We start from the raw sequence: 27,092 nt of genomic DNA, 5'->3' as shown, positions 1-27,092 counted from the left end.
TGAAACACAAACATGGTATTCACTCATGCATTCACTTCTGTATTCATACAGCATAAATATTGAGCCCCTGAGATGTGTCAGGGATACAGTAATTTGAAGACTTTGAATACAGATCAAAATTTAGGATACGTTCTAATCATTCGTATTTTGCTGGAATTTTCACGTTACTATTTTTAATGATATACTTTTTTTTTTCCTTTGGAACACAAAGATGATCAAATATGTCTATAGGTTTTACCCTTACTCCATTTAATTAAAAAAAAAAAAAAAACCCAAACCCATTGCTGTATAGTCAATTCCAACTCATAGCGACCCTATAGGGCAGAGTGGAACTGCCCCATAGGGTTTCCAAGGAGCGGCTGATTGATTCGAACTGCCAAACTTTTGGTTAGCAGTAGTAGCTCATAACCAGTGTGCCACCAGGGCTCCCCATTTAATGAAGGGGATCTAAGTTCTTTTATGGATTTATAAAAACAATTGACTGTATAAAGGACATCTCACATAATGAAACAAACATCTAAAGTCACCAGTATAATTCCTTGACAACAAGAATTTTTTATTGTATTGAAAAAAATCTTTAAAATTACATCATAACTCACTCCACTACCGTAGGAAATGTAAACATAAGGTCATTTTGTTTAGAAATGTAAATTGAACTTATTCATTGAACACGATCTTTGGGTTTACTGAAACGTTATTTTGGTAACTTGGCAGACTTTTTGGACTCAGACGAAGCTTTGGTGATACAGCGCGTCTGCCAAGGGCCGCAGCACAGCTTACCTTCCTGGGTCACGTTCCATTGCTCCGGCCATTGATACTGGAGAGTAGATTCTGTGATGAGTGGACAGATGTAACATATGGATGAAAAACAATGAACCAGTGTGTCTGATGTTACTGAAAATTTCCTCAAAGTTTAGTTACTCTGTTGAAAAGGAAATCTGGCTAGAAACAGGATATACTAAAGAAGAAATTCTTTAGTAAATGCTTATGTTCTTAAAACTAGGAGCTCTCACTTCCTACTTAACAGTCATTTTCTATAGCTTTAGCACAGTGCTTCTCAAATTGTGGTCTTCTAATTACCTGTGCTAAAAAATATACCAAGTTAAAAAAATTAACTACAACGCACATACATGTGTCATTATACATCTGAGATCTTTCTATCTATCAATCTATCTCTCTATCATCTATCTAACCAGTTCCCTTTGATTTGGCTCTGACTCAAGGCAACTCCATATATGTCAGAGTAGAGCTGCACCATAGGGTTTCCAAGGAGCAGCTGGTAGATTCGAACTGCTGAGCTTTTGGTTAGCAGCTGAGCTCTTAACCACGGCACTACCAGGGCTCTCAATAAATAAATATGCTCATTTATTCAAATAGTATTATTTATACTGTTCACATTAAGACCAATACATTTCGGAGATGAAAATTAAGAAAATGCTGTACACAAAATTACAAGAAATTATTTTATATATTTAACTAATTCCATTCTAGTTTTGAGGGTGGTAGGTCCCTGATGGAAGATGCAGAATCACCTGGTAGACATTTCTTCAACCTGAAGCTTGACACTTTATTTGAGTCATGGATTTCCCTAGTGCAATGTTTTTTTAAAACAATATTTTTAGCAGTGTATCCAAATTTTCAAATGAAATGTTTCACAGAACTGCAGCATACTAATAAAAGTGGTGTCAAAAACAACACTTTCATAAATATATAGACTAAAATAAAGACAAAAAATAAAACAAAATAGACTAAAATGATTATATAACATTTATGCCCTATTGGTCCTGCATGCTTGCGTTTTTTTCCAATGTCAGGTTTCTGAAACTGGGGTGCCTCTTACAATTGATGTCAAAGGAAACATATTAGCCATTGGGCCCAGGAATAAATTGTAAGATGGGAACTTAGGAATAAATCCCAAAACAAAAACCAACGAAGGAATATTTTCCTGTGACCTCAGTTGAATTATTTGCATGAGGTTGACATTTAACTTAAACTTAGTTTCTTCCTTGATATTTCTTGAGAAAAATTACTCTGTGATTCAGTTTTGATAATTTTGAAGCTGTTATTGTTTTGTCTGAAGTTTGTCTGACATACCTAGTAATGTAATTAAAGACAGTGGAAGTTGGCCAAGCTCAGCACTTCACTATGCATTGAAATTATACCACGTGTCGTACAGGTGAATCCCTAGTGGCGCAGTGGTTAAGAGCTCAGTTGCTAACCAAAAAGTTGGCAGTTTGAATCACCAGCTGCTGCTTGGAAACCCTATGGGGCAATTCTACTCTGTCCTATAGGGTCAGCTATGAGTCAGAACCCAGTCGACAACAACAGGTTTGGTTTTTGGTTTTTGGTCCTACAGGTGAAGGAGTTAGGAATGTACTTTGTCACTGCAATGCTGTTCATAGCTGTGAAGGGCCAAGAGTGATTCAGAAGATCTTTTTGACCTGAATGTGAAGAAGGCTTAGACTAAAACTTTAATTATGATACTGAAGAGGAAAGTGGTAGATAATGGTGAGAATAAGTATATGATACTGTTAATTTTTAAAAGCTGTGTATATTTAATGTAGGGTTCCTTTTTGGAAAAGGCTATTATTAAATCAATGGTGAGCCTTATAATCAAGCAAGGTAAAGTATTATAAAACCATGACGATATTGTGTGTGGCTCGTTAGCATTCCCTGTTGTTATCATTGCACAACTGTCTGCTACCTACTGATGAGACCTTGTGCGGAGCAGGTATGCTGGAGATATGACGGGCTGTTAACTGAGCTTGGCCGGTGTGTGCTGTAGTGACATGCTCACTTATGCATGTGGAGACAATTGATGACAGATCACAGTAGGCTTAAATATATGCAAAAAGACGTCAGGGGAAGCTTTGCTACAAAGTGGACACTAAACAAATTAGCCTGACAATCCAGGATAATGTCAGGATAAACTCAGTGTGCCAAAATTTGAATGCAGTATATTTGAGAATGTGTGATGCTTTTTCTTTCTTTCTTTTTTTTTTTTTATTAAACGATAGTAAAAACCATTGGCATTTCAAGTCAAAAGTTGGTGAATTCCTTGAAGTGGCTCTGGGTTTGGGGGCCCATAATTTGAAAACTGCTGAACTACTTTTCCTCTGCGTATTGATTGTTCCTGACCTTCCTTTGAGTCCCTCATTTCACACGATTCTGCACCCTTAGGAAATGGTGCTGTATTCCAATTTATCTCTGTTCTCATTGTTAATGCCTAGGTAGCAATTAAGGAGCCCTGGTGCCACAGTGGTTAAGCACTCAGCTCCTAACCAAAAGGTTAGTGATTCGGGCCCATTCAGCCTGGCAATCTGTTTGTGTAAAGATTATAGCCAAGAAAATCCTATGGGGCAGTTCTACTCTGTTACATGGGGTTGCTGTGAGTCGAAATTGACTCGACAGCACCTAAGAACAATGGGTAACAATCTATGGCGGAAGAATTACGTATATTGGGACCAGACAGACCTGGGCTAGAATCCCCAGCCTGTGGCTTATTAACAATGTGATCTTGGGTAATTTAGTTAATGTCTTTGAAGCTCAGTTACACTGATCAGAAGAATGAGTTATCCTTCTGTGTAGAATGACCCAGCATTATATCCAACATTCATTGAGTGCTTGCCCTGTAAGCACTTCTCGTGGATTAAGTGACAGCAAATAATGCTAGACGCAGAATAGTTCTTTAATAAAAGGTAAACACTGCCATCACCATCATGATCCACAACATTATTATAATTAACCTTTTTCAGCATTCCCTCCAGGCTACATGAAAATACCTTTCTTCTTCAAATCTAACTCTTCTTTCCTGTGAACTAGACCTTATGTCTTCACTGAGTTACGGGGATGACACTTCCATAAATGCCTCTGTCCACTTCACGTCTTCAGCCTTCGCTTTACCGTTGGCTTTCAACTCCAACTTTTAAACTTCTCTTCAATACTCAGAGTCTTGTCTGTGCTCTCCCCCTCCCCTCACCATGTACATTGTCCTAACATGGAGTTTCCCTGTAGCTTGGGCCAGCAACAATCTCCAGGGGCAGAATGAGATATGGAAGCAATCTGAAAAACCGTAGAGTATAATACATGTAGAATGTTATAGTAATTTATGAAAGTTTTCAAAAGCTTTGTGCACCTCACTTACAATGGTATGTTAATAACTTGGTGACAATGCAGAGGACATCAACTGATGTGATATAGGATCTGTAAAGGAGGGTTGATATAAAAGTGACCATTTGCTCTTCTTGGAAGAAGTACAACCAGAATCCTCCTTAGAAGCAAGGATGGCGAGACTACGTCTCACATACTTTGGGCATGTTACCAGGAGGTATTAGTCCCTGCAGAAGGACTTCATGCTGGGTAGAGGGTCATTGAAAAAGAGGAAGACCCTCAACTAGATGGACTGACACAGTGGCTGCAACAGTGGGCTCAAGCCTAACAACAAATGTGAGGATGGCGCAGGACCGGGCAGTGTTTCATTCTGCTGTACATAGGGCTCCTGCAAGTCAGAACTGACTCGATGGCACCTAACAACAGCAACAATTTTTGCTCTTGAGAAGACTGAAGAATGACTTTCCATTCATGAACTTTTTGGTTCATCTTCATTTTGAGTGGAATGAAGGACGGCCATTAGGAATAATGTTTTGGTAGTGAAGGTTGTTAAATATGAGAACATTTTATTGAGGAGAATTAAATCATTTTGGCTGGAAGCTTTAGGATTATCGGCTTTAAATTATGACGCAGAAAAAGAACGGGGTATTATCATAGAACAGTCCCTGAACAAGTATGGGCACCCCACATTGCATTTACCATAGACTTTTAAAATGTCTTGACTTTTTTTTGTTTTTTTTTCCTTTTAATACATTAGCCCAGGGGTAATGGCTGGGCAACACCTATTTGCAATCAGATCAATGTGTTCACATTGTGGAGTGTTTGTGCAATTAATTAATTAACACATTCATTCATCCAGTTTCTACTCTGTCCCAGGCACTGGGCAAGATAATGGAGATGAAAAGATAGATATTATACCTACATAGTCCTCAAGAAGTTAGTCTCAGGAGGGAAATAAACTAGTAGACAAAGTGTTACGTGGTCATATTAATTCAACAAATGTTTTATGACTGACAATCACGTGCTGTGCTCTGTGGAGCTGCTGAGGATACAGCAGTAAACAGGATCTATAAGGTGCTTTCCTTGAGGCGCTTACAGTCTGGTGCTTGGGTACATAGGGCGATGTGGTAAATTCTCAAGCGGAGGAAGTATAGAACGAAATGGGAGCACACAAAGGGGCATTAAACCTAGACTTGAGACAGGCTTCACACATACATAATCTAATGAAACAATTTCGATGTATTTGGGGCTTCTTTGAAATAGAGGCCAGGTTTTGTTTCAGAGCGCTTACTAACTTTTCTCCAGTGTGGCTGGGCACTTAGCTGGTCCTGGTAAAGCCCAGAGAATGCCATACCAGGTGATGGAACTAGGATAATCCTTTTAAAAATTAAGAGCCACCTTATTATCTATGTTTTCATCCCAAGGGAGCGCCTGCAGAGTTCTAAAGGAAGAAAATCTGGCTCATTGTTCCTGTAAAGTTCATTTTCCCAAAGCATGAATGAAAGCAAAAGAGATCATGACATTTTGAGGTCACAATAATTCTTAAATGCCTAGCAAAACTGTTCTCTGTAAACTGTCATGATTTGCCTTATGGTTTGTGTTTTTAATGACCTGACTGCAAAGGGTACCATTTTGAATTCTTGAATTGCTTATTAGGATCAGTTAATGAAGCAATCATCCATTATTGTGTGTTTTGCTATTGAAAAAAAAAAAAAGCAACTCAGGGTATTTTGTGGACCTTTACTGATCTCTATGTTGCATATATGAAAAAAAAGTTTAACAATTAAGTGAAAGAGATTTAAAGTAGGGCTGTTTCTTGCAGTAGAGTTTGCTTGCCTTGGTAAACCTTGAAGTCATTGCTGACCCTGTGCCCTGCCACTGCCAGGCTTCTTTTTCTGGGAGTCACGGTGGGGATGGGTGAGGGATAAGTCACTGCTGCTCTCTCCCCTGCACCTCTCAAGAGCTTTACTATCAGTGTCCCTCTCAGTGCTATCAAGGCTCCAAGGTAATGAAAGTTGCGTTGGCATTGCCCCACGAACTTAGGAATAGGATCTGAAACTTAGTTCTCGAGTCAGACAGGGTGTGTCTAGACACCCTCCCTCCCAAAAAGGAGGGAGAAATAAAGAAGATGCCAAATTTACCTTTGAATGCTACTTGTTTTCTAGAGGTTGAAATAAAAGCACTGGAAGGTAATAAAAAGGAATTGAAATGCCACCAATAACCAAATTTCATATGTAGTTTGAAGATAGGAAATCATCTGCAGCTGAGAGGTCTGAATCCAGTGTCATGATGCCCTTGGGATTCTGAGGAATTATCACAAGTCACAGTAGTGGGGAAGTTGTAACAGAGGAGAGAGCATAAATAAGTTAGGGTGAAGAGAGAACTAAGACAAAGGAGGAGAATTCTAGAATCCACAGATCATTTATTTGGTTAGATGATTCCAAGCAGAAAGCTAAAGACCAACTTCATCCCAGCTGAATTGAAAAAGTCGTCAGTTTTATCTTTCTGATGAGCCTGCTCCAGTGTTATCCTTGGAGTATTAGATTCTTAATCATTTCTATCATAAAACATTTTTGAGGTTGCCTCCAGCCTTCATTTTACCATTCCATCCATCAAACAAATAAATAAACATCCTCAAGCAAAGCATGTTGGATGTAATTACACTGCCCTTTTTTTTTTAATTTTGGAAAAAGTAGTTTTGAGGCAGTAACTGGCAAGCAGGTGTCAGGAAGGATTTAATAAACAGCTATTTTCTTTTTTTTTTTTGTATACCTAGTGAAGGGTCATTAAGTCACTTGAATGTTGAAGGTCACCAGAGAGTCTAGCATGCACTTTGCCTGTAGGGGCTCATACCAGATGCCTGACCCCACACAGCTTCTCAGGGAGTCTGTCCCAAAGAGAAAGGTGTCATCTCCACATTGAGAGAAATACTTTAGCAGAGAAAAACCAAGTTGGTTTGATTGTCGGTATTGGGTAATTTCTAGGATGACAACCATGGCTTGGTAAGATGGGTATTTCTCTGTAGAAGGACAGAAAAGCCCATTAGAGAGTGTTTACGTTGAGTCCCAGTGATAGTATCCCAATGAAGTAGGTGAACAGAGAGCCTCAGTAAAGGATTTATAGTCCTAGAAAAAGGAAGGGGATACAGAATAAATGGGATAATTATAAAACAAACACCAGCAAAGTTAAATCAAAATATCATGTGGGAGATAACCTTATATCACTTGTGTGAAGTATATTTTGTTACGACTTTAAACAATAGAAGAGGTGGAACTTGTTTTCCTTCTTTCCCTTGCAGCTACCACTGGGCATGCTCAAAAGTGCTTCTCTGCTCTGTTTTCTAGAATGCGGTTGTCTGAAATAACAGTGAGAGTAGTGAAGTTCGGACAGTCACACGTGTTTCTCTCTATAAGCTTTTAAAAATGCCAGCCAGTAACACAGTGGCATTTCTACCGTAAAACCTGAAGGCCAATCCATTCCCCCTCTTCCTTATTTTCTTGGTTTCAAATATATTTCTTATCGCCAATGGAAATAAAAATTGGCAATTAGAGAGCAATAGTATTGCTTGTCTTTTTTGGTGAGTGAAGAGCTCCTAAAAGCAAACTCACATAGGATGCAACAATTTTACAGGGCAGTTCCTCATCCTATCTTTCTAGCTAGTTGTTCCAGCTACAGTAAATTTTGTGGCTTTTGTTAGTGGCTTCATGCCCAGCTAGAATGAAAATCAAACTCAAACCATGGAAAACCACTCAGAGGCCTTTTTTTTTTTTTTCCTAAAGTACATGGCACTGACTGTAAATCACAGCGCTTTGCTTTTTTTCCTCTTGCATCTTTCAAGATGGGTGGGATCTGTTGCAACATTGCTTGTTGCCTTTCAATTGCCTGAGTCCCTGAAATCCAAGTCGTAGTATTGCTGTTAGAAATGGCCTCTCCATGCCAGTGCAATCCATTCTTGGTTTCTTTACAATGCTATCACTATTACCCGTTTTTCTGAATTCAGAGTACTTCCAGAGGTTAAGTACCTTGCTTCTGGCAGACATGGAGCACTTTACACAACTCGTGTTGCATGTCATCAATCCTCAGCTCCTCGCATCAGCTGTGCAGCTATCCTGAATCACCTGCAGTAGCTACCCAGATGTTAACATCTTTGAAAATCACCATAATGAGAATTTTGATTTTGCCTGTTCTAGAAGTGAAAGGAAACCCTGGCAGCGGAGTGGTTAAGTGCTATGGCTGCTAACCAAAAGACTGGCAGTTTGAATACACCAGGCGCTCCTTGGAAACTCCATGGGGCAGTTCCACTCTGTTCTATAGGGTCACTATGAGTCAGAACCGACTCTACGGCAATGGGTTTCTTTCTTTTTTTTTTTTTCCGGAGTGAAAAATTAAACTTTTAAGGAAATATTCCGAAATTGACACAGTTGATTTCTATACACTTTTTTTAAAGCAGCTATTGTTGTCATGTTGTTGTTGTCATGTTGTTGTTAGGTGCCGTCGAGTCGGTTCTGACTCATAGTGACCCTATAGGACAGAGTAGAACTGCCCCATAGGGTTTCCAAGGAGTGGCTGGTGGATTTGAACTGCCAACCTTTTGGTTAGCCGTTGAGCTCTTAACTACTGCTCCACCAGGGCTCCTAAGCAGCTGTATTGACATATACTTCACATATTATACAATTCACCATTTAAAGTGTACAATTCAGTGTTTTTTAGTGTAGTCACAGAATTGCGTAACCATCACCACGGTCCGTTCTAGAACGCTTTTATCACCCCAGAGAGAAACTCTGTACCCCTTAGCAGTCGCTCTCCATTTCCCCTCAACTCCTCCCTCTCCTCGGCCCTAGGAAACCACTAATCTACTTTCTGTCTTTATGGATTTGTCTATTATGGACATTTCGTATAAATGGAACCATAAAATATGTGGTCTTTTGTGACTGGCTTCCTTTACTTAGCATAATGCTTTCAAGGTTTATCCATGTTGTATCATGTATCAGTACTTCATTCTTTTTTATTGTTGAAAAATGCTCTGTTAGTATGAATATATAAATATATATATATATATACGACATGTTATTTACCCACTTGTCAGTCGATGGATATTTGGGTTGTTTCTACTTTTTGCCTATTATGAATAGTGCTGCTATGAACATTTTTGTACAAGTTTTTGTGTGGACGTATATTTTCATTTCTCTTGGGTACATACCTAGGAGTAGAATTGCTGGGTCACACGGCAACCCTAGGTCTGAAGACGTGGCAGACTGCTTTCCAAAGTGGCTGCGCCATTTTACATTCTCATCAGCAGTGTATGAGAGTTCCCATTTCTCCACATCTTTGTCAACACTTTTTATTTTTCTTTTCAGTTATTGTCCTCATAGTAGGAGTGAAGTGGTATCTCGTTGTGGTTTTGATTTGCAGTATTCTAATGGCTAATGATGTTGAACTCTGTTCAGGTGCTTATTGGTCCTTTGTATGTTTTGTTTGGAGAAATGTCTATTCAAATCCTTTCCCAATTTTTAATTGGGTTATTTGTCTTTGTGTTGTTGTTATAAGAGTTAGCTATATATTCTAAATACAAATCCCTTATCAGATACATGATTTGCAAAAAATTTTCTCTCATTCTGTAGGCTATTCACCTTCTTGATTGTGTCCTTTAAAGTATAAAAATTTTTAATTTTGATGATGTCCAGTTTATCATTGTTTCTTATGTTGCTTGTACTTTTGATGTCATATCTAATTCTATGCTGTTCTTTAAGTTAGTTCTAATATGGCAAATTGGTTACAAGTATAAGCTTTGGTATCACCAACCCAAACCCTTTACCACTGAGTCAATTCCAACTCATTGCAACCCTATATGACAGAGTAGAGCTGCCCCATATGGTTCCAAGGAGTGGCTGGTGCATTCAAACTGCTGCTCTTCTGGTGTCACAATCCTATTTTTTAATTCTAACTCTGCCCTGGACAAATTATGTAAGTTCCAAGTCCCTGGGTGATGCATATGGTTAATAGACTCACTGCTAACTGAAAGATTTATGGTTTGAGTCCACCAGAGGTACCTCAGAAGAAAGACCTGGCAATCTACTTCCAAAAAATCGACCACTGAAAACCCTATGGAGAACAGTTCTACTTTGACACACATGGGGTTGCTATGAGTTGGAATCGACTCCACCACAACTGGTAAAGCCTCGATGTCTTATCTGTAAGATGTCAGTAATACTAGGACTTACCTCTTAAGTTTTTGTGGGGATCAAGTGAAATAGTGCATGTGGAGTACTTAAAATCTTGCAGGGATGTGGTAGTACTCTACAAATGTAGCTATTATGAAAATCCCAGTAACAACAAACCCTGGTGATCTGAAAATTAAGCTGAAGCCAAGACATTTATATAAAGAACTACGTAATAATGTACAACTGGAATGCTTTATAGACAGCACTGGATTGGTCCTATGAAGACCAGGTGAAGTAGTCAAGCTGCAGCTAAGAGATTTTAAGAGCTTTTTCCAAGGTCATATGGCTGGGAAGTAAGTGGTAGAGATAGGGTTAAAACCTGTGGTTGTCTTTTCTGTTTTAAATCTCTATTTCCACTTTTTCAGTAACAGATTTGTAGTAGGAGTTAGGTACTGGAGCTTTGTACTTTTCAGAATGAAATATTTCCTCAGAAAACTGTATCAGGGGAGAAAGAAAAGCAATTTTATGGGAATCATGGAGTGTATGAGAATCATGGAGTGAGAATATAAATGAGCAGAAATTTTATGTTCATAGCTAACATTACAATGAATTATTATATGTACCTTCTTCTTTAATTAAGAAGAACTTCCTTTTTATTTCCAAAGTAATACATGATCATTTAAGCATTCCAAAAACCAAAACCTGTTGCCAACTAGTAAATTCCAACTCATAGTGACCTTAAAGCACAGAATAGAACTGTCCCATAGAATTTCCAAGGAGTGGCTGGTGGACTTGAACTGTTGACCTTTTGGTTAGCAGCTGAGCTCTTAGCCACTATGCCACTAAAGCTCCTGTTAACCATTCAGCCCAAGCCTAGGGCCATCGAGTCGATTCCGACTCATAGCGACCCTATAGAACAGAGTAGAACTGCCCCATAGAGTTTCCAAGGAGTGCCTGGCAGATTTGAACTGCTGACCCTTTGGTTCACAGCTGTAGCACTTGACCACTACGCCACCAGGGTTTCCTGTTAAGCATTAGAGAATATAAATAAGCAAAAAAAGGAAATATCTTTCCAGACATTTTCTTGTATTCCTAATGTGCTTACATTTAAAAGCATCGCATAAAATGGGTGGATAGATTTTTCTACTTAATGTTTGGATTAATTAGGCATGAAGTTAACAAATTTGTTTACATTAGAATGGTTTTAAATTCTGGGTCTCCTGGCAATTTTTCAGAATTGGTTTGTGATCTTTTGTTGAACATCAGATAATTAGCTTCCCAGACTTCTGAAATACGTTGACTACTTTAGCGTGCTTACCCATCTAGCGGAAAAAAAAAAAAAGAATTACAATTCCCTTGGTAAAATTAGATCATTATGAATAATTAACCATCAAACACAAAGGTAGCTGATCTTTAGCAAGCATGTAAATCCCAAAGTTGGTCCAGCAGACTGAAGTGGTTATGGCTTAATAATTCTCCATTTTATGGAGACACAGCAAACACTCTACTAAATACCTTGTGGAAGCAGAGAAGAAGCAATCATCACCCACCTGACCCTGATCTTGACATTGGGACTTTGGGTTGCATTCTTGAAGCCTGCAAGTTTTATGCATAATTTTTGAGAGCTAGAGACTAAAATTCATTGAGAAAAATAATCTGAATATTTGGAAACTAATGGTGGTGTAGTGGTTAAGTGCTACAGCTGCTAACCAAAAGGTCGGCAGTTCGAATCCGCCAGGTGCTCCTTGGAAACTCTGTGGGGCAGTTCTACTCTGTCCTATAGGGTCGCTATGAATCGGAATCGACTCTACAGCAACCAGTTTTTTTTTTTTTATATATATATATATATAAAAAAAAATTATTTATTTATTTATTTAATAAAAAATACGATACCATAAAATTTAAGTTGATAAAACAACTGTGATATTTGGTGTTATTTACTTGGGTATTCTCTTATCTTTGTAGGGACTAGATTACTTATGGTCTTAAGCCAATCCTCCCTATCGCAGCCATTTGTGAAAATAACTAAAACAAAGTGGTAGAGCTATGCTCCAGTAGGTTGGATATATTATTACAATCTGTACAAGTGATTCCTCCCTTTTTCCAGGGCTTGCCCACAACATTTTTATTTTGGTTAGGACTATCTAGTTATGAGGGCTATTGAAATTCAAGGCAAATATTAGTAGATGATGGTGCAGGACCAGGCAACAACTCGTTTTGTTATACCTAAGTTTGCCGTGAGTTGGAGCTGACTTGATGGCAACTAACTAAACCAAATCCATTGCCATTGAGTGGAATTCTGCCTCATAGTGACCCTATAGGATGGAGTAGAACTGCCCCATAGGGTTTCCAAGGCTATAATCTTTATGGAAGCTGACTGCCACATCTTTCTCCCACGGAGCGACTGGTGGGTTTGAACCACCAACCTTTGGCTTAGCAATTGAGAGCTTTAACCACTCTGCCACCAGGGTTCCTTTGACAACTAAGAACAGCAAAATAATGGCTGATGAGAAAACCTGTAGTGTATTTACAATTGTCTATACAAAGTAGTTTATTTCTACTTAGTTCTTAAGTATTGGTTTTTTCATACAAAAAGACAAAAGACTATTAGTCTTTGGTTGTATTAATTTGGCAGTATTTGGGAGAAGTTTCATGCAGCTAGTGGGTTGAATTTGCTAGTTCATTTCATTTGGCTAGTTAAATAAAAATTGATGTTGAATACTGTAGAAGCATGATTGTTCTATGCAAGCAAAATCAGTTTGAGCTAGAAAGATCCAATACGTGACCTTCAGTTCTAGCAGATGAAAATGTCGGATGTCTCTGTTGGATTAATAAAAAACAAATGTCACATGCAAAAATCATAAGCTTTAATTATGTGGTTTTAAGAGGATAGGTTCATGAAAATCAAAGCTTTGCTAGAGGGTATAATTGGCAAATTCTTTTCATTATAAGGAATTACAAATCACAAAAATTAGGAAGTTTGTGCTAAAAACTTGAATTAATTAAATCCAGTTTCATCTCAATACAACCTGAAGCCTACTATAGTTAAGTAAAAAATGTGTCTGGGTTACCAGATTTTTTTTTTTCAAAGTTAGTTTAAAACTATATATTATAAGAAACTATATACCCTAGTGATCTCTGCGTGCTAACTGGTCGTTAGTCATTAGCTGTTTTCCAATAAAATAACCAGAACTTTGAAAAATGTCAGCATTTCTAAGTAGAATGATTCATAAGTCTGTTGTCAATACATAGCGACTGGTTGTGAATGAAAGAAAAGGATAAGATCAGCCAGAGATAAGAGGAAGAGACAGGTGAGTTAGGGGAGGGGAAGAGGTACAAGAGTAGGTGTAAGGTTATTTCAGGAGTACCTGCTTTGTTTTGCTTCATAAAACACCTGGGGTGCTTTTAGTTTTTTTTTTTTATGGTACTTTAGATGAAGATTTACAGAACAGACTAACTTCTCATTAAACAGTTAGTACACATATCGTTTTATGACATTGGTTAACAACCTCACATGTCAACACTCTCCCTTCTTGACCTTGGGTTCCCTATTATCAGCTTTCCTGTTCCCTCCTGCCTTCTAGTTTTTGCCCCTGGGCTGGTGTGCCCTTTTAGTCTCGTTTTGTTTTATGGGCTTGTCTAGTCTTTGGCTGAAGGGTGAGCATCAGGAGGTACTTTATTACGGAGCTAAAAGGGTGTCTGGGGTCCATACTCTTGGGGTTTCTCCAGTCTCTGTCAGGCCAGTAAGTCTGGTCTTTTTTGTGAATTAGAATTTTGTTCTACATTTTTCTCCAGCTCTGTCCGGGACCCTCTGTGGTAATCCGTCAGAGCTGTCAGTGGTGGTAGCCGGGCACCATCTAGTTATACTGGACTCAGTCTGGTGGAGGCCGTGATAGTTGTGGCCCATTAGTCCTTTGGACTAATCTTTTCCTCTGGTCTTTAATTTTCTTCATTCTCCCTTGTTCCTGAGGGGTGAGACCAGAGGGGTGAGACCAGTGAAGTATCTTAGATGGCCGCTTCCAGGCTTTTAAGACCCCAGATTGCTACTCATTAAAGCAGAAGGTAGAACTTTTTTTCATAAACTTTTTTTTTTTATAAACTGTATTATGCCAACTGAGCTAGATGTTCCCCAGACCATGGTTCCCATAGCTCTCAACCCAGTCATTCAGTCCCTCAGGGAGTTTGGATGTGTCTTTGGAGGTTTCATGACCTTGCCTTGTACAAGCTGTGCTGGTTTCCCCAGTATTGTGTACTGTCTTACCACTTATCTGTTGTCTATTTAGTGTTTCTCCATCCCTCACCGCTGACCTCCCTTGAAACCATCAAAGATTATTTCTTTTTTATGTGTAAACCTTTTCATAAGTTTTTATAGTAGTGGTCTCATACAGTATTTGTCCTTTTGTGATTGATTTATTTCACTCAGCATAATGCCTTCGAGGTTCGTCCGTGTTGTGAGATGCTTCACAGATTCATCACTGTTCTTTATCATTGTATAGTACTCTGTTGTGTATACGTACCATAGTTTATCTGTTCATCTATTGAGGGCATCTAGGTTGTTCTCATCTTTCTTCTATTGTGAACAATGCTCCAAAGAACATGGGTGTGCATATTTATATTCATGTGATGGCTCTTATTTCTCTAGGATATGTTCCTAGGAGTGAGATTGTTGAATCATACGGTATTTCTATTTCTAGCTTTCTAAGGAAATGTCATATCGTTTTCCAAAATGGTTGTATCATTTTGCATTGCCACCAGCAGCGCATAAAAGTTCCAATCTCCCCGCAGCCTCTCCAACATTTGTTATTTTCTGTTTTTTTTTTTTTTTTTTTTTGATTCATGCCAGTAATGCCAGGGTGAGATGGTATCTCATTGTGGTTTTGACTTGCATTTCTCTAATGGCTAGTGATCGAGAGCATTTCTTCATGTGACTGTTAGCCACTTGAATGTCTTCTTTGGTGAAGCATCTGTTTATTTCCTTTGCCCATTTTTTAATTGGATTATTTGTCTTTTTGTTATAGAGGTGTTGGATTTTCCTGTAGATTTTAGAGATCAGGACTTTGTTGGATTTGTCATAGCCAAAATTTTTTCCCAGTGTGTAGGTTCTCTTTTTACTCTTTAGGTAAAGTCTTTTGATGAGCGTTTAAGTGTTTAATTTTTTAGAAGATCCCAGTTATCTAGCTAATCTTCTGGAATTTGTGTGTTGTTAGTTATGATTTATATCCTGTTAATGCCGTGTATTAGGGCTCTAGCATTAATCCTATTTTTCTTCTATGATCTTTGTAGTTTTTGGTTTTATACTTAGGTCTTTGATCCATTTTGAATTAGTTTTTGTATATGGTGTGAGGTATGTATCCTGTTTCATTTTTTGCAGATGGACATCCAGTTTTGCCAGCACCATTTGTTAAAAAGACTGCCTTTCTCCATTTGATGGACTTTAGGCTCTTGTTGAAGATCAGGTGACTGCTCATTGATTTTTAATTGAAGAAATACTGAGTAGAAATCCTGATTCGGTATTTCCAAATTCTGTCCACACCAGTTTAACCCAGTCAGGATTATTCAGAAGGAGTGGTGGCTGAAGTTTTGCAGTAATTAATATTTCATAGGAACCCTAGTGCCACAGTGATTAAAAGCTTGGCTACTAACCAAAAGGTTGGCAGTTCAAGTCTATCAGCCACTCCTTGGAAGCCCTATGGGGCAGTTCTACTCTGTGCTGTAGGGTCGGTTTGAGTCAGAACTGACTAGATGGCAATGGATTTTTTTTTTCTTAAAATATTTCATGGAGTGCCTAAGTAGAGATGTCTTCTTTTTCTTTTTGTATTCCTAACTCTAGTCTGAGGCCAGTGTGGAGAACACTGTGATGGGTTTTTATTTTACTGGCCTAACCTCAGGGAATGGGGACATTGGTGGTTCAGTGGGAGAATTCTTGCCTTCGGTGCTGGAGACCTGGGTTTGATTCCCAGCCGGTGCACCTCATGCTCAGCCATCACCTGTCTGTCAGTGGAGGCTCGTGTGTTGCTTTGATGCTGAAAGGCTTCAGCAGAGTTTCCAGACTAAGATGCAGTAAGAAGAAAGGCCTGAAGATCCTCTTCCCAAAATCAGCCAGTGAAAATCCTGTGGATCACAATGGTCCAGTATACATCTGATCGTGGGGATGATGCAGGACTGGGCAGTGCTTTTTTTTTTTTTTTTTTCTCCGTTTTACGTAGAGTTGCCATGAATCTCAGGGGTTGTCATTGAGCCGGGGGCTGACTCAACAGCAGCTAACAAAAACCATCTCAGGGAACAAATTCTTTCTCTAACATGTATCTGTGATAATTGCCAGATAGCCTACAGTTGAGAGATTTTGGTTTTTCATAATTTATCTTAAGCCAAGTTTCTATTTCGGGATGCAAATATTGATTTACCCTGGTGATCCTGTGGAGCCCTGGTGGCGCAGTAGTTAAGCGTTCAGCTTACCAAAAGGTCGGCAGTTTGAATCCACCAGCTGCTCCTTGGAAACCCTATGGGGGCAATTCTACTCTGTCCTATGGAGTCGCTATGAGTTGGAATCGACTCGATGGCAATGGGTTTGGTTAGGGTTTCTGGTGATCCTGCCAGGAAATACTAAATGATGTTAGGAAATATGGGTGGCAAACTTGATTCTGAGCATACAGAATAGCTTTGATGATGCTGGGGCTATGGAACTCTTGATAATCAAAACTGGGTATCATGGTGTAACATCATATATTAAAACCAACACAGATAACCCGGGAAGCTTTTGTAAAAGCAGCCTACAAATTGTGTTGCTTTGAAATGATCTGGAAACTCATTAAGTGAACAGCTCTCAGGTCTTAGATTTGGATCGAAAGAGTCATGTTTGTATGTATGTGCATATATATGTATATATATATGTAAATGTGTATATGCTTATAGAGATTAACATTTATTTTTTAATTTCTTGCAAATGGCTTTTTGGATCTATATTGACAGATAGTGAAATTCTACTTATTTGTATATTTAGTGTCATATGTTAATAACTTCAAACATATTAAAAAATGCGAGGTTTACTAAGAGGTTGAACATGTTTTCCTTTTTACTAAATCTTCTTGCCATCCATCCCCAGCACCGTTACCCCTGTGCCAACCTTTCTTGCCATCCATCCCCAGCACCATTACCCCGGTTCCAACCTTACAACCATCCAGCAGTCAGTGATCTGCTGTAGCTGACCCTTTCCAGCTGAGTCAATTGTTAAATTTTCAGAAACTTTGTGAGCCACTTGTTAAACACAACTATTATTAAACAATAAACAAACAAACAAGCTTCCAATTAAGCAAATTATATTGAAACAAAGGTAATTAAAAACTCAAAATTCATCACTTTCTAATTATTTTACATTTTACTATTATCTATTGCTTGAAATTATTTATGTTTATTGTATTCAAATGGTGGACATTATGATATTACAGCATTATGATATTACATTATGATATGTAACTGTGTATCCCTTGCCAACTCCCTGTTCAATGACGTTACCTTGGGTAGCTTGAAATTGGTCATGGTGGGAGTATTCACACCACTGGAATTAGCAGCCGCCACAAGTCTTTTTTTTCTCCTGGAGAAAAAAAAAAAAGAGGTTGTTAAATATTTAGGAGTACATCACTGCTTGCAGTTCCCTAGCTTTCTGTCTCCCTGCTCTCAGCCTCTTTTCCCAGCAGTCTGTCTAGCACAACCCACCACACTTAATTTTCTTAAGTAAGAAAATCTGTACAAGGCAAAGAAAGAAAGTCAGAAGAATGTGATAAAAATCTTGTTTTTACCATTTAGTAACTCAAACAAATGTAATTTCTCTGAGGATCCATTTCTTCATCCTTAGAATTGGACAATGATCCTTTTCTGTTATATCTACATAACATAATTTTCAAGTCAGAATCACAATATGCTCGTGTTCACGAAAGCTCTTTGAAAAGTGCTGAGTACACATAAGCTTGTATTAGTGGTAAACACTTGCATCACCTTGTCACGTCTTGGCTTAAGTTTTCAAAGGCTGCTCTACTATAGGATGCAGTTTATATTCTAGGTTGATGTTCCAGACTTTTCACAGCCTAACCACCCCCATGTGATTACCTTCCACTCCTTATGTGGGGTACCAGCTGGTGAATGCCAGGTGAGGGTCCTATGACTTTCCCAGGAAATGCCCACTGCAGACACTGCGTGATCATGTCACGTCATTTCTTGCTGTGTTCAGACTGGCCTCGCCTCTTTTCATTATTCTTCTCCAGGGAAAATTTCCAGTAGATCAGACGGGGCAATGAAGATGAAACCTACTTATCACCCTTTTGTTAAGGTTTGAAGTCTTTTCAGGAATCACAGTAGAGGGTCCTGGACAGAGCTGGAGAAAAATGTAGAACAAAATTCTAACTCACAAAAAAGACCAAACTTACTGGCCTGACAGAGACTGGAGAGACTCCAAGATACCTTTTTAGCTCAGTAATGAAGTCACTCCTGAAGTTCACCCTTCAGCCAAAGATTAGACAGGCGCATGAAACAAAACAAGACTAAAGGGGCACACCAGCCCGGGGCAAGGAATAGAAGGCAGGAAGGGACAGGAAAGCTGGTAATAGGGAACCCAAGGTTGAGAAGGAGAGTGCTGACATATCATGGGGTTGGTAACCAATGTCACAAAACAATATGTGTACTAATTGTTTAATGAGAAGCTAGTTTGTTCTGTAAACCTTCATCTAAAGTACAATAAAATAAATAAATAATAAAAGTGAAGGTTTGAAGTCTTTTGTTAAAATACAAAAAATTGCAAGTTAATGGAAAAAAGTAACATATTAAACCACTGTCATTCATTAATACCTAAGCACGAAATGATTGTTGAAGTTACTTAGCCTTAAAAGCGGGGCCCTAATTTCAGTTAAGTTTTAATGAAGAATGATTTGCGGAGCCATCAGGAACATAGGGCAGGAGCCTACTGGAGAAGCTGGGGTCCAAGGAACTGTTAGATCCTGGACTGCACAGTTTTGCCCTAAAACAATGTCAATATAATTGTATTTGGTATAGCGTTTCCTCTTGTTGTTCTGAATGGCTTTGCTAGAAGAGTTTTCATATTACAGTTTATCCTGCCTCAGATACACTGATGCCCCAGGACATCAGGATTAGAGGAAGACTCATTAACAACCTGCTTCATGCAGATAACACACCCTTACTTGCTGAAAGTGAAGAGGACTTGAAGAACTTACTAATGAAGATCAAAGACCACAGCCTTCAGTATGGATTGCACCTCAACATAAAGAAAACAAAAAATCCTCACAACTGGACCAATGAGCAACATAATCATAAATGGAGAAAAGGTTGAAGTTGTCAAGGATTTCATTTTACTTGGATCCACAAGCAACACCCATGGAAGCAGCAGTCAAGAAATCAAAAGAAGCATTGCATTGGGTAAATCTGTGGCGAAAGACCTCTTTAAAGTGTTGAAGAGCAAGGATGTCACCTTGAAGACTAAGGTGTACCTGACCCAAGCCATGGTATTTTCAATGGCATCATATGCATGTGAAAGTTGGACAATGAATAAGGAAGACCGAAGAAGAATTGACGCCTTTGAATTGTGGTGTTGGTGAAGAATATTGAATATACTACGGACTGCCAAAAGAATGAACAAATCTGTCTTGGAAGAAGTACAACCAGAATGCTCCTTAGAAGCAAGGATGGCGAGACTGCGTCTTACATACTTTGGACATGTTGCCAGGAGGGATCAGTCCCTGGAGAAGGACATCATGCTTGGCAGAGTACAGGGTCAGTGGAAAAGAGGAAGACCCTCAACGAGGTGGATTGACACAGTGGGTGCAATAATGAGCTCAAGCATAACAACGATTGTAAGGATGGCTCAGGACTGAGCAGTGTTTCGTTCTGTTGTGCATAGGGTCGCTATGAGTCGGAACCGACTCGACGGCACCTAACAACAACAACAACAGATATACTAAAACACAAACACTCTTTTTTGATTTTTAGTTGTTTAATATGCGTTTTGATACACATGTCTTGATGACACAATGTTTTAGAACTTTCTGGAGAAAAGAAAGATGCAAAGGGAAAAAGCATAGATTTCATAATCGCTAATTCCAGATTCAATTCCCTTTTTCAATAAATACATGAAATTTCACCCAAAAAGAGTTTTATTCTCTCAGACTTCGTTTGGACAGTTCTCTTTGCACATAATTTCTTTGTTTGCTTTATGATTCCCTGTCCTTTTCCTTATTCTTTAGATTTTCTTATCTAAAGATCATTGTCCCCTAGCAGTAATAGTTACAAGCAGTGTCTTTGGAAATAACTAGGGTAAACTGCTTAGCTATTTCCCTTACCAGTTTTGCTAATTTCCAGGATAAACTGTTATTTATTTGATGCTTAGAGGGCAGATATGTGTAACTGCTGTGGGGTGAGGAGACAAAACATAAGAAAATTATGACCCCCACCCTCAAATAACTGATTCAGATATGGTGATTAGATCAACAAATTAATACAAATTACCTATTAACCCTCTAGGTATAGTCAATTTATTCAACAAATAGTTCATTGCTGTTTACCATGTGCTACAGTTAAGTACTTAATGAAATTATTTAAGGGTCTTGATGAGGTATCTTCTTATCAGTCACAGATCATTTTATATTTGAAGTGAATCAGACTGGACTTCAGCAAAGTGCTATAAACTCCTAGTATCGAGTTACATTTTTGGTAGTGTTTTTTTTTTTGAAGTATAACTTAATGTAGATTTTTTAGCAGTTTTTTATTTTCCCTGGGAAGGATTGTATCATCATTCTTGGACCCTCTGACAAAGTGTCATATTAGTAGAGGTGTTGGTGTTTTGTACAGGTTTGTCCTGTGAGATATTAACCCCAGGTATTGGTATAAGTGAACTTAGTTTATTTTCATGTTTATGCATCCACCATTTCTCACATGCTAAAAGATTTGAAATGGCATTAGACTCTAAGTCAATACTGGTAATCAAATCAAGTGAATATTTATTTCTGCCTCTCTTCTCTTTATTTTAGCTGGCCCGGACCAATTTTGAGGAAAGGTTACAGACAGCACCTGAAATTATCAGACATATACCAAATCCCATCTGTTGATTCTGCTGACAATCTCTCTGAAAAACTGGAAAGGTATGCCCCTGCCCATTGTTTATCAACTGAAGAGAGAAATTTATATTCTTAGTTATTTCGCGACTAGACGATTAACATATTAACATATTAAAATGTTATATTTAAAATAGAAATGTCCTATTTCCTTAATGAATTCTTTTATGTTTGCTTCAAAAATCCTAACATATGAATGCAAATGGACTTCTTGGGAAATCTTATGGTAGTGAACATTGGCTATCAAAGAAATGTAGAAACCTCATATTTTTGAGAACCTGTTACATGCCAAGTACAGTATCTCCTCTCAGCCACTCTTGGAGGAAAGCATCATTATCTCCATCTTACAAAAGAGGAAACTGAGGCTCAGGGAAATGATGTAATTTGCCAGCTAATGAATTATGGGGCCATGATTCTAACCCAGGTCAGCACTACCTGCCCCTCTAGCAATGATATTCTCCACTGTGAAGAACTTCTCAGAATCCACTTTTGCAATGAGTGTTGGTCATGACCCTTTGGATTGCCAGTAACAGAAACTCAATTAACTAGCTTAAGTAAAAAGAGGGAATTTATTGGCTTAGTAGCCTAATGAAGGAAACCTTGTGACGAAGTGGTTAAGCATTCGACTGCTAACCGAAAGGTTGGTGGTTCAAACCCACCACTGCTCTGCAGGAGAAAAGACCTGGAAATCTGCTTTCATAAAGATTTCTGCCTAGGAAACCCAGTGGGGGCAGTTCTGCTCTGCCCTGTAGGGTCGCTATGAGTTGGAATCGACTGGATGTCACACAACAACGAAATAGCCTAATGGTGTGAAGGTCTAGGTGGAGAACTGACCTTAGGAACTCAATGGGACCAGGAACTTAAATGCCACCTCTTGGCTTTTGGTTTTATTCTCTCAGACAAGCTTCCTCCATGTGGTGGTTCCTTAGTTAGAATTCTCTACTCATATCTTTATGGACTTCGGAGGAAAGTGCCCTTTTTCTTCCCAAGTGTGCAAAATTCCAGAGACTCCTGGGTCACATGCTCACCCTTTGGTCTAGCCACAGTCTATGAGTGGTCCCATCCCAGGTGAAAGGGGGAGGTGGGAAAGACTGGGCAAGAAAAAAAGTAGTTACAAAATTATTGTACCAAAATAAGAAAGTTGATTCAACTTATAATCTGTTTTCCTTAAATTTATTTCCTTTTTGGATATTTTCAAGGCAAAATAGGATATCCAAACTTATTTATGTTAAATTTTATTAGAGGGATTAGGCTAGTGAGAACAGCTGATTTATATTTCCAAGATCAAGTGGCTACTCCTATATTGAGCCTTTGCTGCACATAAGTACCATGAAGGCAGGGATCATTTCATATTTGTTTTTGTTTTGTGTGGTGGAATTGTTTATGATGTTTCCCCAAGTGCCTATAAAAGGGCCTGGCATACAGTAGATGCACCACAAATATTTGTTGAATGAATGATTGAATGTGAATTGGCTAGCATTATATAAAAACCCATAACGTTGCTGGGGAGATAAGATGTTAAACATAATCCATCATTATATATATTAGCAAATTCACGTTAATGTAGTAGATATTGAATATCTAAGTTCTGAATGGAGGCTGAGAAAGAGATTAATCAGAGTAGGGCTAGGTTAATTGAAAACTATGTATTCAGGGTGTATTTTTATGTATGGCTGATATAAAAGACACACAGCTGAATTTGTAGGATTACCGGGTCTATCGTAACATTTTCTTTTCTCCTCAGGTTTCATAAAAAAAAGTGTCCCACAATTCCAATTCGATTTAAAAATATGCCTGTTTTGTTTTAATTCAGCAATTCTGTGCAAGCATAAGCCCCCAAATCCAACCTTATTCTTTTTTTCTCTTCTTCACATCTGTTATGTTTTTTTTTTCTTGTAAAATTGGTATTTGGAATTTATTCAAAGAGTATTATTTATAGTAGCTTGTTATCTCTACATCCTTGAGAAGTTACCCCGGCCTCAAATTTCATAACTGCCTTGTGACAAAGGCCGCCACGTGGTTACTACATGGCTGAGGTACATTGGCCCATGTGATCCAGTTTGTAGCTGTGGGGCTGATTCCTCTACATACTGTATTGCGCAAATCACACCTGCAGTTCATAATTATAACTAAGATAAGAACTTCATAAGTACAGAGCTTCTTCTCTTGTGAGTCAGCTCTTGGTATTTGGAATGCTCATTGGACCTGTTATGCTGTTACTGGAACACAGCACCTACTCTTACTGCTAGCTCCTTCCCTCAGGCTGCAAATTATTCAAGTCCTACTCATTAAAAATATTCACCAATCCTGCCTTCCTCTCCTGTCACTACCCAATTCTTTCATAGCCAACGTTTTTGTGGTCTCTCCACTTTTCATTTACATCTCAGCTCTCTGAAATTTACCAAGTACTACATTGGCCAGGATTACCAGAGACCTTTTCATTATCACATGTAATGATTATCTTCCTACTTGACTTCAGTGTTGACCACTTTTTCCCCATTTTGAAACTTTTTTTTTGGAGGGGGGCTTATGTACCACCTCTCTTTCCTGGTTTACCCATATGGTCAATCTTGCTTTGAAGGAGAAGGTAAACCTTCCTGGTACTTAGCTTCTTACCCTATTGTGAGTCACCTGAATGGTATAGATGAGAGGCAAGCCCCATGTCTGTGACAGTGGGAGATGGTGTTGGTGAGGATGAGTAGAGAGCAGGTAGAGAGATGAGGTAGGTGATTAGGCATTATAACCAGATGCTTTTGAGTCCATTCCGACTTACAGCGACTCGTGTGTCAGAGTAAAACTGTGCTCTGCAGGATTTTCAGTGGCTGACTTTTTGGAAGTAGGTTGCCAGGCACTTTTTTCCCAAGGCACCTCTGGGTGGACTCGAACCTCCAACCTTTTGGTTAGCAGCCAAGTTCTTTGTTTCTGAGGCAAGCCAAGGCCCATGCACTGAGGCTGCCAAACTTGCCTTTGAATCTCAGTTGTGTCTTCTTCCTTTGGAATAATTTAGAACCACATTTGGTCATGGGAGATTGATAGTAATAGGATTGAAAGCCATTGATGAAATGAAAGCTTCATCGTTCTCACTGGTAGTTTATGAAATTCCCATCTCTGTACACTTTAAAAATTGAGATGATGGTAACATTTAGGGGTATTTTATCCCTTTAGGAAGAGAGAAAGAGATCTTTTATTAACAGAGAGCAGTGACTATAACTTAAATACAATCAGCTGATGAGCCTGTAGGCTTATAAGAAAACAAAAAGTTTGTTAGATTTCAGCCACAGTCTTCAGATTAATTCTTATTATTTCCCAGAAAATGTATAATTTGATCCTGTTCTCATTTTCAAAGACTTTTCTGCTAATAAATGACTTTAGTAGTTGAAAATGAAGTTTGATATTTATTTCATACCTCTACTTTACAAACCAAGCCTAAATAACAGGTTTTTCTAACCTGAAATTACTGAAAAATCCACCTGACTTTTTATCTTGTTTTTTGGTTTGACAATTAAGTGTTCTGAAATCTACTGCAATTCAAAACAGATGAAGATCAAGAGGTGAAGGAAAAAAATTATATTACTAGTTTATTTTTTCCTTGTCCAATGTGTATTTGTAAGAGCCATACTTTGTCTATCCTTTGCATTGCTCTTAAGAAGCCCAGCGCTTTTAACACGTGCAATGTGGCTTTTCTGTGAAATCAACTCCCTGCAGAACGATCTATGGTGGGGCATTGAATTCTGCCAAATACACGACTCAGTGGTTGGTATTGGAGGGTCTCCAGAAGGTTTTGCTTCTTTAATCACTTAGGTTTATCTCCTTGGATATACTTGAGTGAATCAAGCTACGTTAAAGGAAATAGAACAACTCAAATATTTGCACATGCAACTTACTGGTCCCACTTTTTATTCTTTTGCAGAGAATGGGACAGAGAGCTGGCTTCCAAGAAAAATCCCAAACTCATTAATGCCCTTCGGCGATGCTTTTTCTGGAGATTTGTGTTCTATGGAATCTTGTTATATTTAGGGGTAAGGACCTTGTTTGTAAACTGGTTATGGATATAATAGTTATATTTATTTTTATGATTATAGAAGGACTAGGGTAATCTGGAAGGCGCTCTGGTGGCACAATGGTTAAGCACTTGGTTGCTAACCGAAAGGCTGGTGATTCGGACTCTCTAGCCACTCTGTGGGAGAAAAGACCTGGCAACCTGCTTCCGTAAAAATTACAGCTTTGGAAACCCTGTGGGGGCAGTTTTACTGTCCCCTATAGGGTGCTATGAGTTGGAATCAACTTGACGGAACAGGACAACAGGGTAATCTGGCGTACAGGTATAAAGGCATAAAGGACTAATTCAACTCCAAACACTAAGAAACCACCTAAAACTCTAGTTGAGATATATGAAAATGCTTTGGAACTAAGGTTCCCTGAGAAACAGGTGGCAATATACAATTTAAAATGGGTGCAGTAAAAGTTTGTTTTAAAAAAATTATTTTCTGTTATGATTCCAAATCACATTATCTTACTAGTACATGGGATTACCGATGCCTTTATTTTTCTGTAATCAACAGGAGAATGTCAGAAGACAATATCAGAAGAGGAATTAGGTCAAATTTATCCAGTTACAAATGTTTGTAATATTTTGGAAACCATAGGTTCATGCCGAATCATTTCAAGGGAAAAGAGCAAAATTTTAAAATTTGGCAGCGAGGTACTCTTATAATATTTTTTCTCAGTCTCTTGGGTCTTAATGAGTATGAAGAGAGTGCCGTGGTTGAAAGCCCCAGACTTTATGGTGTTTAAGTACAATCTGGGCTGTTCCTCAGCCGTTGTCAAGTGTAACCCTGAATGAGGGGACAGAGGGGGTCAGCAGCTCACTGAATGGACACGAAACAGAGGGTGGAGGGAAGGAGCGTGCAGTCTCAGAGAGAGAGCGACTAGGAGTATATAGCAAGGTGTATATAAGTTTTTGTATGAGAGACTGACTTGCTGTAGATAGATATATATGTGCTGTAGATAGATATATGCTGTAGACATATATATATATGGTGTAGATAGATATATGCTGTAGATATATATATATATGGTGTAGATATATATATATGCTGTAGATATATATGCCGTAGAGATATATATATGCATATATATATACACACATACATATATATATGCTGTGTGTGTATGTATATATATATGCTATATACTGGTGTTTTTTTAATATATATGCTATATCCCTATAGGAACCTGTAGCAATTTGGGGGTGAAAATATTTTTGTTAGTAAATAGGAATGAGGTGGCTGAAGAATCAATTATCATTTAAAGTATCTTTGAGATGATTTTTCTCAATGAGAGAAACCAGAGCTTTGGGAAACACATTTACCTGTAGCTTCTGGCTCTATTCGACTTAATTAAAAATATGTTATGTTGGTTGCACATTCTATACATCTGAATCAGTATATAGAAATACAATTCATTCTGGCCATATCATATAAGAATGTAACATTCTCAATATATATTGAATTGTAGTGAATTATACTCTTAATAATTGTTAGGCCAAAACTAAGATTGTGGTGGAACTCAGAATTTTCCCATCATACACTGCTCCCTTTTATTGACATAGGCACTTCGTTACTGAGTGGAAGCTGGAAGAGATGCCTGGTTATTAAACTCATTTTTATGCTCTGCCTGCCTTGTGAAACAATGTATTCATCTAGAT

The 27,092-nt window shown here is 38.4% G+C and overlaps 1 protein-coding gene across 1 annotated transcript in view; it reads left to right on the top strand.

Moving 5' to 3' along the window:
- CFTR (CF transmembrane conductance regulator) overlaps positions 1 to 27,092 on the top strand; it is a 210,231-nt gene that overhangs the window by 19,006 nt on the left and 164,133 nt on the right. Inside the window, exons 2-3 of the mRNA XM_049893700.1 lie at positions 21,302 to 21,412; positions 25,296 to 25,404. Coding sequence (XP_049749657.1) covers positions 21,302 to 21,412; positions 25,296 to 25,404 — 220 coding nt within the window. The remainder of the gene's footprint in view (positions 1 to 21,301; positions 21,413 to 25,295; positions 25,405 to 27,092) is intronic.

This window comes from Elephas maximus, chromosome 8 (genome assembly GCF_024166365.1).
Source record: "Elephas maximus indicus isolate mEleMax1 chromosome 8, mEleMax1 primary haplotype, whole genome shotgun sequence".
Taxonomy (NCBI): domain Eukaryota; kingdom Metazoa; phylum Chordata; class Mammalia; order Proboscidea; family Elephantidae; genus Elephas; species Elephas maximus.
The sequence above is the reverse complement of the archived record's forward strand: the minus strand, read 5'-3'. Positions and strand labels throughout refer to the sequence as shown.